Raw genomic sequence first — 15,618 nt, forward strand, 5'->3', positions numbered from 1 at the left:
AATGGGCAGCATATAATTTCCCAATAATATTTAATAGGCTTATTGGTCTAAAATTAGTTGGATTTAATATTGAGCCTTTTTTATGTATTGGGACAATTATAGCCCTTCCCCAGTCAGTTGGTACTCTCACTGTATGATCGATATGCGAGAACAGAATCGCAAGAACTGGTGCCCACCATGGCGCATTTACTTTAAAAATTTCTGCTGGGGTATTATCTGGACCCGGGGCCTTATTAGCTTTCAAATTAGTTATTAATTCTAGAACTTCCTCTGTTGTTACGGGTTCCCATTCCGGAATATTCTGATATTTGTCCACAGGCTTTAAGTGCTGATTCAAATCATCTCTATATAAATTTAAGAAATGATTTTCCCATACCTGAGGGGAAATATGGCAATCTAAATTATTATAAAATTTTGGCCAATTATTAGTTATTATTTTCCAGAACAAATTAGGGTTTTTTTCTTTAGAAGCATAAACAAGACGCTGCCATAGGTCTTGGGTCGCTAATTTCTTTTTCTTATTGATTAGGAGTTTATACTGGCTTCTTACTTCACAGTAGGACTTCAATGATTCCATTGACCTATTTTGTTTATAACATTTAAAGGTGACTATCAAAGTTTTTTTTTTTCAATACACTCATGATCAAACCAAGGCTTAGAGTACTGGATTTTATTTATCAATTTATAATTACATTCATTTTTTTCCTTCAGGGACATCTGCAATACGTTTATTAATTGTTGGAAATATGGGTATGGATCACTTGTTGAATCATTCAAGAGAATAGACTCCCTAAGGGCAAGGCAATCATGAGCATTTAATGTATCTAATACCTTCTTTTGTACTTTAGGTATCCATTTGAGTCTTCTAGATAGAAGAACTTGTTTAAGTATTCAAATGCATATGTGCACGAAACATAAAAAATCTCAGTTAGCAATGACTGAAGAGTGGATGCTTTCTCCAATTCTCTGCACTTTCCCATGCCTTATTCCATATTCATACACCTCCCCCACTTGAAGAAATGCCTGAGCTGTTCATTTCTTCCCCAAGTGCCTCTCAGCCTGGCAGGTGCTATAGCACGTGGCTTTTCACCTTCTTCGTCCAAGAGGAAAAGGCAAAAGTGAAAGTGTCTCAGGCAGACAGCTACTTTCTGTTGCTATTTGTTGTTTTTTAAAAAAAATGATTCGGATGCTGGATGCTAGAACACATCCCCTCTGTAATTATCATTTCCCCTGAATCAAGACTCCCTCCCTCCCATTGAGCGGTTATCAGTTCAGGGGCAAACTCCTGCAAGCACCACTTTTGCACTATAGTTAAGACCTGTTTTTTTTTTCTTTCCTGTCTGGAAACACCCCCATTATATCTTTAGTGGAACTTCTCTGGGCCAGTGTGCATTATTGCTCTGTGAACAACTTTAACCCAACAGCAGGTCCATGTTTGCAAAAAAAACAAGTTATCTGAACTGTTTTCCCAACATAAACCAAGTTACATGGATGATGTATCACCTTGTTTGCCATAAATAGTTTCACCTTTTTATTGGCAAACCACAGCCTCTTCTAGTGACAAACAGAATGTCCAGATAGGTCACTGCAAGCAGGGGAAGAGGTTCATCACCACAAGCTGTGGTGTAGTTGCGTCCCTCGTCCGTCAGATAAAATCATTCAGACTTTTCCCAATTACCTATCAAATTTACTGGGTGAGCCACTAAAAACAAATCAGACTTTTTCTCTGGCCCCTCCGTTCAAGCATAGCTAACATTCCCAAATGCTGGGACCAATTTTCCTGCAGATCTACCTTACTTTGTTTATTTATCGTCATCACTGTAGTAAGGAAACATTCCCCAGGATTAGGGTACTCACATTATTGACTGGTGAAAGCTGGAGCTGTCTGAGTTTATACTCTAAGGCATCATGTTCTCCCACATTTTCCACTATGTATGGCCCATACTCTTTGCTGCTTCCTACTTCTGGCCAGTAAGGGACACATTTGTTCTGTTAGGAAACAAGTTTCTGTGGGTGACTGAAGAAAGAAGATCAGAGCTGCCACCTTCACCTAAAGCAAAGCTGGAAGGAAATCTGCCACCTCCTCTTCAGAAGCAACATCTGAAGAACTTTTAGGGAAGCCAAAAGAGTTTAAATGAGAGTTCAAGTAAACATCGTATGCAAATAATGTGGGTAACAAAAGAATTATGGGTAACTTCCTCACTGGAGTGATTTGGAGTGGAGAAGCAGCAGGGAAACAGAAAGGAAGTGTTTAAATGAGGGATAGCCAACATGGTGTCACCTAGATCTTGTGCGCTATAACGTCCCTCCCCTCTGACTATTGGCCATGTAAATATACAACTGAAGCCCCACAAGTAAGAAAAGTGATGGGAAGGGAAGGGTCAGACCGTTCTCTTCTCAGACTGACTCCCTCCCTATGCTGCTTTGCAACCAAGAAGTGGGTTTGCTGGGCTTTCATGACTCTCACCCTCTGTATGGAATGTTTGGCTGTATCTTCAACCTAGCAAAAATTCTTAAGGAGTTTTGCACATCCCTAAATGTGATGAAGACTGAAGAAGAAAGATGAAAGGTAAGGTAGACTGAAAAGGGAGTGGTGGATGGAGAGTAATGGACCCTCTCTGCTCCTCCTTACCCTTCCTTTCTCCACCTCTCGGGTGGTCATCACAATGATACGTGAATTTTCTTGCCACACCATCTGCCAGAAGTCATTGATGGTGGCTTCCAGGCAACCTTGGCTGGCAATGTAAGTTTTACTGCATTCCTCAGGGCTGAACAGCTGGTTCTGCAAAGGAATAGACAGGCAAAATCAAAAGGGCCCCAAGAAAATCCACCCCATCCCTTCTTTCTGCCAGACAAGACAGGATGTTCGGTTCCTCACCTTGATGTAGTTGGCATTGATATAATCTGACCCAGAATGATTCACATCTCTTTCTTGGAGGATGACTCGGGAGTGGTCAACTAAAACAGCAGACAGAGTTAATATGTCACTAAGGGATGCCATTTGCAACAGGGGCTCTTGCAACCCATTCTCCCACAGCCTGAGTTAGACACGCTAGTATCACATGCACTGTGACAAAGCTGTACAATATGGAGCTGCTCTCTCTCCTTGCTGCTAAATCACATCAAGATGCCAGTATGCACACAAACTTAATCATCCATGGTCAGGCCCACATATAGGCCCAGAAATAGAGCCTGGTCCTCTATGGCTTATGAAATATACTGCCACAGGATTATGGTTATAAAAAAAAAAGAGAGAGAAAAGTTCATGGAGGATAGGCCAATCAATGGCTATTAGACATGATAACTGAAGGAGGCAGTATACCTCTGATTACTTTTCTGAGGGGGTGTGGGAGGGAAACCTGATAAAGCCCTTTTGCCCTGCTCAGGAAGTTATCTAAAGGACCTGGCTTAAGCATCTACAGATGGAAACTGAATGCTAGATGAGATGAGTTTCATCTAAAAATCTATTGATTTGTTCTTATCTCCTAAGGACCACCAGCAAATGCTCTCCCTGCCCCTAACACCTAGGGAAAATTTCAGCAAGCCTTCAGAGATTCCCCATTTTTTTCCTCTGGGGGCACGGGGCAGGGATCTCCTTATCCTGCTCCAGAGAAGGATTAGAAGAATCACTGGCCAGATCTACATATGCAACTAAGTAGGCCTGAAATACATCCAAGAATTTTATCTTACTGAGGCCCAAGAAATATTGTTAGTTGTTTGGGGACAAAATGTATACACAGGAACGTGCACCCTTGGACACATAATGTGGTCATAGTTTGGGGTAGAGTCTGAGGCAGCCTTTCTCAACCAGTGTGCCTCCAGATGTTGTTGGACCAGCATTGCCAATGGCTGAGGCTGATGGGAATTGTGGTCCAACAACATATGGAGGCACACCAGTTGGGAAAGGCTGGTCTAAGGTAAAACTGGATCCAAACAAGATGCTGGATTCTGGGTTCCCCCAACCCCAACAGGCCACTTTGATAAGTGGGTGGGGACCTGTCAATCACCTGCCATCATTATGACATCAGGTGACCAGCTTTCCCTTTGTAGCCTAGCAAGCCTTGCTACAATAGAAAATCCCAGCTAAGTGAGGCTTGAAGCTGCTGCTCATCAGCTGATAGGCGGTGTCACCAAGCCTGCTTTTTGCAGGGGCTGGCTGTGCTACCAAGTTCTCCATAGGGAACTCAGTAGCACACCTGATCCAACAGGCTTGCTCTCATCACCAGTCAACTGATTGGCAGTGAAAGCAAGCCTCCCTCGTTTGTTCATTGGGAACTCCATCTGTACCTATCCCACACCTGATGTCACATATGATGTCAGATGTGGGGCAGGTGGGCATGGTTTTGGGGGAAGGGCTTCAAGGACCAAACTGGGCCCCATGCCAAACCTATTTACCCCTGTGGGCTGGAGATTCTCTTCCAATGACCTAAGGCAGGTGTGGGAAACCTTTGGTCCTCCAGACATTGCTGAAGTACAACTGCCATGAGCCCCAGCAAGCACAGCCAGTGGCCAAGGACGATGGGAGTTGCAGCTCAACAACATTTGGAGGACCACAGATTCTCTGCACCTGGTCTAAGAAACCAGAACACAGCCTGATGACTGCAAGGCTTTCCACAATGAACGCACAAGTACCCAACATATTTTCAAATGTGGAGCCTGGATAAGGGCATCTATCACAGGATCAATGAAGGTCCAGACATTTCCAAACAGGGTCCCACCAATACTTTTTCACAACACTGGTTTACATGTCTTAGCATGAAATTTGACATGGAAAGCACCAATGCCCTTGCTTTCTTGAAAGTGTTTTCTCATAGTCAAGTAGCGCCAGCATGTTTTCTCAACTATTCTCCACTGACTGTCTCTAGGGTTGAAGGATGCATGTGAGATAAGAGCATGATGTACTAAACACCACAGCACAAACTAGCACTTTGTACATATTTGGGAACACGTCTCTGTAAGGGCATAGGACACTAACGGAATTCTGGATACTGCTATCCTTTGTTACCAAGTCACTTGTTGGCTCCAAAATAGATCTTTTTACAACAACAGTAAATTCCTGCGCAAGAACTGCATCAACTTTAGCCAACAGCTATATGAGAAGACAAAATGTGTTCTCATCCAAAAATGCATCAGAAGTTAGAAACAGTGCATCCCGAGCTGAAAGATAGTTAGCACTGCCTTTGGAAAAGTGTGCTTCACGCTCTGAAACTGCATAGTCATGAACTTCATTAAAAGCGGTTTTCAGCTACAAGTGGGGAGAAGATTCACTGTGCGCTCCAAGACTGCTCTCACAGATGGGAAACCCTCCAACTATGCACTTTCATCTTTTTGCTTCGCTCATATCATATTCTATGCCAACATCAGTGTCAGATTGATTGATTGTGTGTGCATGTATATATACTGTATACAGTGTCCATCTGCACTGAGACTTCCCTACTCTTCCCCAGTCTTGTCAATTTTCAGTCCAGCAATAGCTGTGCATACTAGCACCATAGCCAGTATTCTCATGCTGAAGCAGGCACTCCCAGACTGTGGGCACCCTGGCCACTTCAAAAGCAGCTAGAATGGTTTTTCTGGCTGCTTTTTGAAGCCACTGCCCTCTGCTGGACACACCTCCCTTCCCCATTGCTGACTTCAGACCTTTCAGGACTCCCCGCAGAGCGTTGGGCCAATCACTGTCTCTGCCTGAGCCTACAGCAAATTGTTTCCATTGGCTACACCTGCAGGGGCAACGGGTTGATCTACCAACCAGTTGCAAAATCTCTCTGAAACTGAATTTTAAAAAATATTTATTAAATATATATACCTTCCTCTCAGTAGGAGCCAAAAAATGCACTCCAGCTGATCCAACCAGGTTAGAGTAAAAAGGAGCTGGTTTGACTAGTGTAGTGTGCTCCTGTTTTCAGAAAACAGAAGCGGAGATGCACTGGAATCAGTGCAACAGTAAGGGCTCATCTACACAGTGGTTTAGTGTGTATTTGGTGCTATTCACATCTCCTTTAAATTTGCATGGTTGACATGATGTTACTGGCAAACAGAAGCTATCATGCAGTTTCCCCCCTGTAAATCTGTACTAATCCAATCCTCTGGTAGTAAGAAAAGGGAAGGAAAAAACATCTTTACTCTGTATCTCTAGTGCTTGCGTACATTTTGCTCTGATGCTTTTATGTTGGTGTGTCAATTGTTCCCCTCTCCATGCCCACTCCCTCCTCCTCTCTTTGTTCTTTTTATTTCCTGTAGGCTGACAAGCAACTTCTGGCTGCTCTCCTGCATTCTGCTGGCCTTTTTTATGTTGCTGCAAATGGTGCCTTATTTTTCTTTTCTCCCTAACTTGTGCACAAAAGCATATCACTACTCAAACAAAGATTTGTATTGTACTAGTGAAAATACAAATAATTGCACTTCCACTTTGTTGTTTTTTAAATGAAACTTACTGGTATAATAAACTGAGCATGCTCGGTTGCCAAGTAACCAGAGGGAGTGGAAATGTTAAATTAGAGGGTGTGGTCATTAGGAAAGTGTGTGATTGATCCTTCCCCTCAGTGTGAATAGAAAACACTGTGTTTGCAGCTGGCATTGAGCTCTTACCGTGGACGGTGCAAATAGAAAATGGAGCTAAAAACAGCATCTTTAGCACAAAGTTATGATCCCATGTGGATAAGCCCTTAGTGTGTCTCTTTCCTCAGCCTGATCTTTCCCTGCAACTGCTCAGATGGGGGAGGGAAGAGAACAAACAGAAGGCTCATTTCACCTTATGAAAAAATCAGATCTAACAGTGTAAACCCAGTGGCTGGTGCCAGAAGCATCCTTCCCAGCCTGGATATGGCCTTTGAGTGGATAGAAATCTACTAGAGTGAACCACTTCAAACTGCAAGTGGAGGGAATACTATTTCTGGATCCTCTCCCATGTAAAAAAAAAAATGCAACCAAAACTCCTCCTTATAAGGAGAAAATTAAGCACACTGGGGAAAAGGTTCGAGCCTGTCCTTTGCCTTTATGCTAATTTTCTACTTCCAGGGAGTTGTCTTTTGGGTTAGTTTGTTTTTTTTTGTAAGGTAGAGGAGCACTCAAAGCTACAGTCCTCCATCCTACAGCTGAAGTGGTCCACTTCATCCTGTCACCTCAGTATTCTCTGCCATCTGATTCTGCTGCATGTGGAGGGCTGGAGGCCCAGCCTCTGAGTCAAGAGAAGCAGAACTCCCGACTCACATGGCAAGATGTTCTTATAGCGGTTCTTGCCCTTGTTTTCTGGTCTTTGGCCCTCATGCCGATCATACAAGTTCTTGGTTTCTTGTTTCTGCAGGATCTGAAAAAGGAAGAGGTATGGAGGAGTGTTTCATAAGGACGCAGCTGCAGGAGATGGGTGACGGCACATCAGAGAGAGAGGGAAAGCATAAGACAGAGAATTCACTGGAATTCATGGAAGCAACACGTATGTGGGATTACTGTACTTCACAGAGGTGCTGTTAGTGTCTTGATGTGGATTGGGGGCCCCACTGGGAGGGCAACCTCCCTCAGGGTTAGGAAGTGATCAACATGTAGTGATGGGTTCCACTGGCAGGTGCTGATTCGGAAGCATTCCATCAACCTAACAGGCTGGTATAAATTCAAGTTTATTCTGTGTCCATTAGCAACTGCTTTTACCGATCTGCTTCCGCCCCCACACAAATAAATATTGATATCAATATTGATATTATAAAAGGAAATGTTGATAATTTTAAAGGAAATATTGATATTTTAGAGAAGGAAATGATATTTTGAAAGGAAATATTGATCATTCTTAATACTGATATTTTAGATTATAAAGTGGTAAATCTGTAAGCACCTTGAAAACAATGCAGTGATTACTAGAAGCCAACATAGATTTTTCAGGAACAAATCCTGCCAGACTAATCTTATCTTGTTTTTTGATCAGGTAACCTCCCTGGTAGACTGTGGGAATGCTGTGGACATTATATATCTTGACTTCAGCAAAGCTTTTCACAAAGTGCCCCATGATATTCTGATTAGCAAGCAAGCTAAATGTGGGCCGGATGGAACAACAAGTGGATCCACAGCTGGCTACAGAATTGTACTCAAAGAGTGCTTATCAATGGTTCCTTCTCGAACTGGGGAGAGGTAACGAGTGGGGTACTGCAGCGTTCGGTCCTGGGCCCAGTGCTCTTCAACATTTTTATTAATGATTTGGCAGAGGAGGTGCAGAGAATGCTTATCAAATTTGCAAATTATACAAACTTGGGAGGGATAGCTAATACCCTGGAAGACAATAACAAAATTCAAAGGGATCCTGATAGGCTGGAGCATTGGGCTGAAAACAACAGTATTAAATTTAACAGGGATAAGTGCAAAGTTCTACACCTAGGTAAAAGAAACCAAATGCACAGTTATAAAATGGGGGATACTTGGTTCAGCAATACTACATGTGAGAAGAATCTTGGGATTTTTATTGATCACAAGCTGAATATGAGCTAATGTGGCTGCAAAAAAGGCAAATGATATTTTAGGCTGCATTAACAGAAGTATAGTTTCCAAATTGTGTAAAGTATTGGTTCCCCTCTAATCAGCACTGGTTAGACCTCATCTTAAGTACTGCGTCCAGTTCTGGACACCATACTTTAAGAAAGATGCAGACACACTGGAACGGGTTCAGAGGAGGGCAACGAGGATGATCAGGGGACTGGAAACAAAGCCCTATGAGGGGAGACTGAAAGAATTGGGCATGTTTAGCCTGGAGAAGACTGAGGGGAGATATGATAGCACTGTTCAAGTACTTGAAAGGTTGTCACACAGAGGAGGGCCAGGATCTCTTCTTGATCATCCAAGAGTACAGGGCACAGAATAACGGGCTCAAGTTAGAGGAAGCCAGATTTCAGTTGAACATCAGGAAAAACTTCCTAACTGTTAGAGAGGTACAACAATGGAACCAATTACCTGGGGAGGTGATGGGCTCTCCAACACTGGAAGCATTCAAGAGGCAGCTGGACAGCCACCTGTTGGTTATGCTTTAATTTGGATTCCTGCATTGAGGACTCAGTGACCTTATAGGCCCCTTCCAAATCTATGATTCTATAGAGCAAGCTCCACAAGACTTCACTCACATCAAACTCCTCCCAGAAGCCACCTTTGGCTGTCTCTTCCGCTTGGCTCCTCTTGTTGAGCATTTGCACCCTATCTTCAATGTCAGCTGCATTCACTCGAGTGGCGTTGAAAGGCTAAGGGAAAGAAAGGCAAAATAAATGCGTGGGGCAAGCAGAGGCCTCTCTCAAGCCAGGTATAAAAGGTAAAGCCAGGAAACACAGCCCCGGTCAGCATCCCAGAGTCTGGGCTGGTTTACACATATATGTGCATTTCTTAGAGCCTTCCCTACATGAAAAGTAGCCTTTTGTGAGTTCCAAAGTTTCCCCAAAGAGGAGGCTGGAGGGGAGTCTCAGAGCTGCTGGCCCACTTTTGTTTGGCAGCTACTTTTCCCTGTGAGCTGAGAGAGAGGAAGGAGTAGGAGAAATTATCCACTCTTGGGGGGGGGGAATATTTCCTATTATTCTAGGGTGGCCATATGTCCTACTTTACACAGGACAGTTCTCTGTTTTGAAGGTGTCCTCTCTTTGAGGGCTGTCCAGTTCAAGTCTGGTTCAAAGATAAGGTGCCATAAAAGGGGGGCAACAGGAGCCTCGAAGCTGCCCATCCACAGTTAGCAGCACCTGATCGGCCGACTGAGCAAGTCCCTTCTCCACTACGGTGGGATACACTGTCTCTCCATTTCAAATACAGTAATTTTTCTATACCTATTATTTATTTATTTTATTTATCAAATATAGATCCTACCCTTCCTCCTAACAGGAGCCCAGGGTGGCAAACAACATCTCTAAATGCACTCTAACACACAATAAAAACAGACCTTAAAATATATTAAAATATATTTGCACCTACACATATAAATTACCCCATGCAAATTTATGTCCTCTTTTTTTTAGCAATATTAATATGCCACTGTATACTGTCCTATGTGTTTGGCCATCACACACACACACACACACACACACACACACACACACACACACACACCTTTCTCTGCCACTCTCCAAGGAGGCATTCAGAATTCTCAACAGAGCCTGGCGTACACAGTTACATTTCATATGACAAATGTAAGGCATATTCAAACTCCTGATGACTGGCAGCAGAAAGCACAGCCTAACTTGATAGAAAGCAGCCTTGTTTTTACAGCAGCAAATTCATATTTGGTGCTCTGTACCCACCTAGTGGGGAGCCTTGGCCAATCCAGACTCCCCAGCCTGTGCATCTGCACATACTACATGGGTCTGCAAATGCAAATGTCTTGCATGGGCAGATGTGACATTTTTAAATTAATATATAAAATTTATCTATAACAGAAAAATCATACACGAGTTTAGGAACATCGTACATTATATCTTATAACATCTTAGATTATATTTTCACTTCTACCATAGTATTTTCTAGTTCCTAAAAATGTCAAACACATCTCCAAAAATAAATGGGTGTTCATTACTTATTTTGAAACATTTTTTGTAATGTATTTTATTAAGAATTAATATTATGAAGAATTTTTTTCAAAACAAAAAACAATTTAAAAAAGGGGGAGAACAAACAACAAGAAAACCACAACATCGTCACGAATTCACTGCGATATAGAAAGATAAGCTGCAAGCCACAAGGTAAAGGGGTAAGCAAAAGGCTTTGACGTGTTACAAAGCGAGATAATACAAGTATTCTAATAAAGAAACACTCTCCAAAACTGTCTGTGTGTCGCCGGTGGCTTCACTCCATCAGGTGATTCATTCAGGAACAAGAATAATGGGAACCAGGTTTCCTCAAAGAAAACCTGGTTTAGGGTGAACTCTGGCTCATCTCACAGATTGTGTCAATTTCTCTGACAAAGCTAGAGACCAGATGCAGCTGTACCAATTATTGAGCATGAAATCAGAGGATGTTTTCCAGCCCCCTGCAATTGTCTGTCTCGCTGCCACTAGTAATAGCTTTGTGAGGTCCAAGTGAGCCAGCATGGGTCCCAACTGTGAGGAGAGTAGGGCAAGGGCTGCCGATTTTGGAACTATCTGCTTAGTGATCTTTGAAATGTGATCAAACACTCTGCCCCAAAAGACAGAAACGTATTAGCATTGCCACCACATATGATATAGAGAATCCCATGTTGCACAACCTCGTCAATAGTTAGGGGACGTGGTTGTGTTCATTTAAGTAACACAAGCAGATATCAAATGCCACTGGTTGACCACCTCTTGAGCCATTGCTGAAATTGTTTTGAAGGGAGGATTAGTCCAAATAAAATTCTAAGCTTCACTTGGGATCAACTTTCCCAACTTACGACCTCCCAGGTTGTTAAATGAAAAGGAAACTAGCATATTGTAAAAAAGTGAAATGGTGCCCCTTGGTCTATTCTGTTGTTGAATACAAAGGATTTCAAATAGTGTCAGACACCTGTCAGTTTTATCCCTTTCTTGAAACTTCAAAGCAAAGCTATGTAACTGTGCAGCCTGTAACCAAGCCCTATTGTTTGGTGAAAAGGAAGTCAACAACCTTTCTTGAGAAACAGGCATCCCATCCTGAAAAAGGTCACACAATTGTAAAATCTCCTCCGTCTCCCACTCCCTGAACTGGGCATATCACTTGCTCCAAGCAAGCTCAGAGTGGTCTGATATCAGAAACAGAGGAGGAGCAGGGGCCAAGTATTTCCACCACTTTCTCCATACCTTCACTGTGCAGCATACAAAGGGTTTTTTGAGAGAGTCCAAATTAGTTTAACAGAGGGTGCCAATGTGGATCGCTTGTAGTCTAGGTGAGGCACCTACATATGCCACAGAGACCCAATTCACCATTTGTGCATTACGCAAGATTGGAATTAGTTGCTGAAATTGACAAGCTTCCCAACAGAGTTTTAAATTGGGGATTCCTAGACCCCTTCTCTTGATGGCTTGTACATCACCTTACCACTTATTTTGAAACTTCATGGTCATTAACTCTGGATTTCATCTAAACAGTACTTTTTTCTATTAAGGCTATGCCCCTATCTTCACTCTCAATTGTTGAAATATTCATGTCCTTCCACATTTTCATTAAACAAACCTTGGTTGCTACCAATATAAATTGCATCAGATGATGTTGTTCACTGGTTATGCATTTTGGAGTTTACTCTAATAACAGACCTCCAAAGGCATCCAGTATTGTGTGACCAGTTATTATACAGCCTCAAGAGCGGCTGTATACTATAGCCAGCATGGATTTTTCGCATTCCACAATGTCAAATTGAAAATACCCCCCATGCCATTCTGCTTCTTCCCACATTTCAAAGCAAAACTTTACAAAACTTATAGTTCTGATGTCAGAAACGCTTGCTTAACAACCCTCTAAGTTTTCATGGCAATACACACAACAGTCAGAAAGAATCTAGAGTTCAAAGTGTAAAACAAGAGAAAACAAACCCAGTCCTCTGTTGGACTTCTTTCTGTCAGTGGTTTCATAATTTGTTGAAATTAAAAATCAGCCTTGTTCACAGAGCACCTGTAATCCTATCACTGACCTGGCCCTATACTCTGACCTTCATCTTCTGCAGTTTAAAAGTTTTAAAAATGCCTGGCTGATTTGTAATTAATTTCATTTCATTTTACATCAATGTGCAGTTTCAGATTCAACTGTTAAGGCACCCAAAATAGAAATAGAACATAACCTCCAGTTTGAAACACAAAAGGCTGTCTGCACCATCATATGGCATTGACCAATAAAAAGGCTTCGAAATTAATAAAAATAAATTTGGCACAGATTTCTAGGATGAATAATGAGAGAAATATAGTTTTCTAGGCTAGATTGTAGAAACAGTAGTAACACAGAAAAGAAGCAAAATAAGAACAGCAATGTTAGGGTATTGAGGTGAGCAAACACACCACTTTGGTAGGCACCTTCAGGGCTAAGTTCCCAGGAAAGGAAAGAAAACTTAGGGCAGCTGTGCGTCCCCTCCCATTCCCTCAGAGTTCCATCGTGCTTTGCAACTTTGGTTCACAAAGCCTCGTAAGCGCCTCCAAACTCAATGTGGGCCTGTGATGTTCCTATATTAATGTATATATGGTAAGTGTTGTTGTTTTAGAAGATACATGGTAAGTGGAGTGAAAGAGGAGGGGGAGTGAATGGGCAGTAGAATGCGAGATGATTGGCTGAGTGTTTAAAATGGCTGAATGTATAAAAGGAGGAGAGAGAGTGGAATCTGGGGGGAAGAAGAGAAAGAGTGGATTGCTTGGTGGGGTTTGAGAGAGTTGTTTGCCAGGAGAGCGTGGAGAAGGAGGGAGGTGGAGTTCGGATTAGTATTGAGTAAAACCATATGCTTATGTGCCTTAAGAAGAAATCTTGTTAATCTTGTTAGCTTTGTTATCTGTAATAAATACTTAATTTGGTTTACCAAAGGCCTGATCCTTGGCTGGGGTTTCACAGACCAGAAGGGAGGGTAAGGTAATGACCAAGGCTGAAGGGGAACTGTAACAAATGGTGGCAGCGGTGAAGAGAATAACAATACCAGTATTCAGAGTCTCTGGGAATACTAGTATTGGGACGTTACTGGTGGTTGCCTAGCAGGGGGATCTGTTGAGATCTGTGCTAGAGCGGATAGGTAAACCATAAGAGAGTGCGGTCCGGACTGGTGGAGTCCCTGGTGGTGCCTAGAGACAGGCAGTAACCACGAGCAGGTAGGAACCTGACAGGGAGAGCCAGGGAAGGACGCATCACAGGGCCCAAAGTATTTTTCCTAACAGCAACAAACATACAAAACTGTACTTCATCTTTGGAGATGGCAGGTGTTGCCACCACTCACCATATGCTCAGAGGCACATGTTACCAAATTCTTCCAAGCTACACAGGAATTGGATTGGACTATGAAAGACCAACCCAAATTGAGTCCGCATTTTGACAAATTTGTAGGGCAGTACAATATCTCAGAGAGAAGGTCAGATCTCTTGCTCCCCTGGTACATTCACTATAGCTGCCCAATTTCCCTGCTTTTTAAAGTTTGATAGAAATATCTTTTGGCTATAGGTAACATTCTTAAACTGCAAGGTTTTTTACCTATTAGTGAATAAGTTATAAGTTTTCCATGAGCCTCTCCATATTACCAAAGGAAGTTTAAGCCATTTATTGATTTTTGCCAAAGCTGTCCTCCAATCAAAATCCTCTGCAAAATTTATTCCAGCTAAAGGAAATGTGTTTGGGCCGAAACCTTTTCTCTCTATGTATGTTGACAAGCCACATACTTGAGATTTCATATCTTGTACATGCATCTTATTACTTTTTGTAGACCACAGCATGTAACAACATGGGATAGAAGGCTGAGTTGTCTAAGTTTCAAATCAAGTTATTTGCAGATGCTGTTTTTTTTCTCTCTCTCTCGCTCTCTGACAAACACATTGTCTGAATTCTCCATCTTTAGTGATATGTTCCTTCCGTTATTTTAGAGAAAAGCACTCAAGAAGCTTTATAAATAAAAAAGAAAGAAAATGGGATGAGCAAGCATACATGGTATAGAATTCTCTGTGTTGTATCCATATATTTACCTGTCTCAAATACAAGAAGGAACCACATGCCTCCTCAATTCCTATCTTCTTAAAATGTTCCACCAAGTCAGTCAGACTGCCAAACCTTTCCGTGCCCCCGATTGTATACTGCCCCTTCTGGAAGAAATAAAAGGGCTCATTATTCATGTTCCTTATATATGCAACATCCTTCTCCCATGCATTATTTTTGCTGAGTTATTATATTGTCAGGGCTGTGGAAGGCCCCAATCCTCACATTTAACATCCATACACCAATTAACGGGCACAATCCACCAAGAAGTTCTCCTGTGCATGCCTCATTTAAATGAATGGAAAGTCTCAGAAAAGACCACGACTGTGTTCTTATGCAACTCCCATTCATTTCCACAGGACCTACTCAGCATAACTTCATAGTGGATAGCGCCCCATGCATCTAAACTGGCCAGTCTCCCTCTCTTTGTGCCCTTGCTGTCTCCCAAATATATTACTTGAGCTAGTAATGAGCGGAGCCTCATTGGCCAGGTATAATGGTCTTGGCGATGAGCTCATAGATTCATTATTATTCAGTTTGCTTAGTGGCCTCCAAGCCAGTTTTGCCCCCTCGTGGAACAGCATTTCACTTCATGTTAGCAATTCACAATGGGAGGGGAGCAGACTTCATGGAGGCCTTGAACACCTCTGGGGTGGTTGGACATCATGGAAACTTAACTACCCTGATGTGCCCAGCCATTCTGAATGCATGCACTGGAGTGCTCAAAGCCTCCACAAAACTTGTGATGCTCCTGGTGCAGATCAGATGGATTATCCCCCTACTTCACATTAATTTGTGGAAGGGGAGGACACATATTTTGTGCTAGGAAGTAAGCTGACTTCAGATAAAAACCTTGGACACCCCCACTACAGTTGAGCAATATGGGGAAAAGTGCCACCCTAGACACCACTGTGCATCTGTGAAAGTGGCCATGTCCACAGTGATGCTTGCACTGCGTCAGAGATGAATCAGGTCATCCTTGCTGCCACCAGCCTCCAGTGAGCACAAAAAGGGGAGGTGGCA

General features: G+C 42.5%; 1 protein-coding gene across 1 annotated transcript in view; it reads right to left on the reverse strand.

The window, feature by feature from the left end:
• Positions 1-15,618, reverse strand: part of PTPN6 (protein tyrosine phosphatase non-receptor type 6) — a 50,357-nt gene that overhangs the window by 13,352 nt on the left and 21,387 nt on the right. The window contains exons 6-11 of the mRNA XM_061636777.1: positions 14,586-14,702; positions 9,099-9,212; positions 7,210-7,306; positions 2,879-2,958; positions 2,633-2,782; positions 1,858-1,989 (exon numbers count right to left, since the gene is read on the reverse strand). Of these exons, the coding sequence (XP_061492761.1) occupies positions 1,858-1,989; positions 2,633-2,782; positions 2,879-2,958; positions 7,210-7,306; positions 9,099-9,212; positions 14,586-14,702 (690 nt within the window). The remainder of the gene's footprint in view (positions 1-1,857; positions 1,990-2,632; positions 2,783-2,878; positions 2,959-7,209; positions 7,307-9,098; positions 9,213-14,585; positions 14,703-15,618) is intronic.

Source organism: Rhineura floridana, chromosome 1, assembly GCF_030035675.1.
Source record: "Rhineura floridana isolate rRhiFlo1 chromosome 1, rRhiFlo1.hap2, whole genome shotgun sequence".
Taxonomy (NCBI): Eukaryota; Metazoa; Chordata; class Lepidosauria; order Squamata; family Rhineuridae; genus Rhineura; species Rhineura floridana.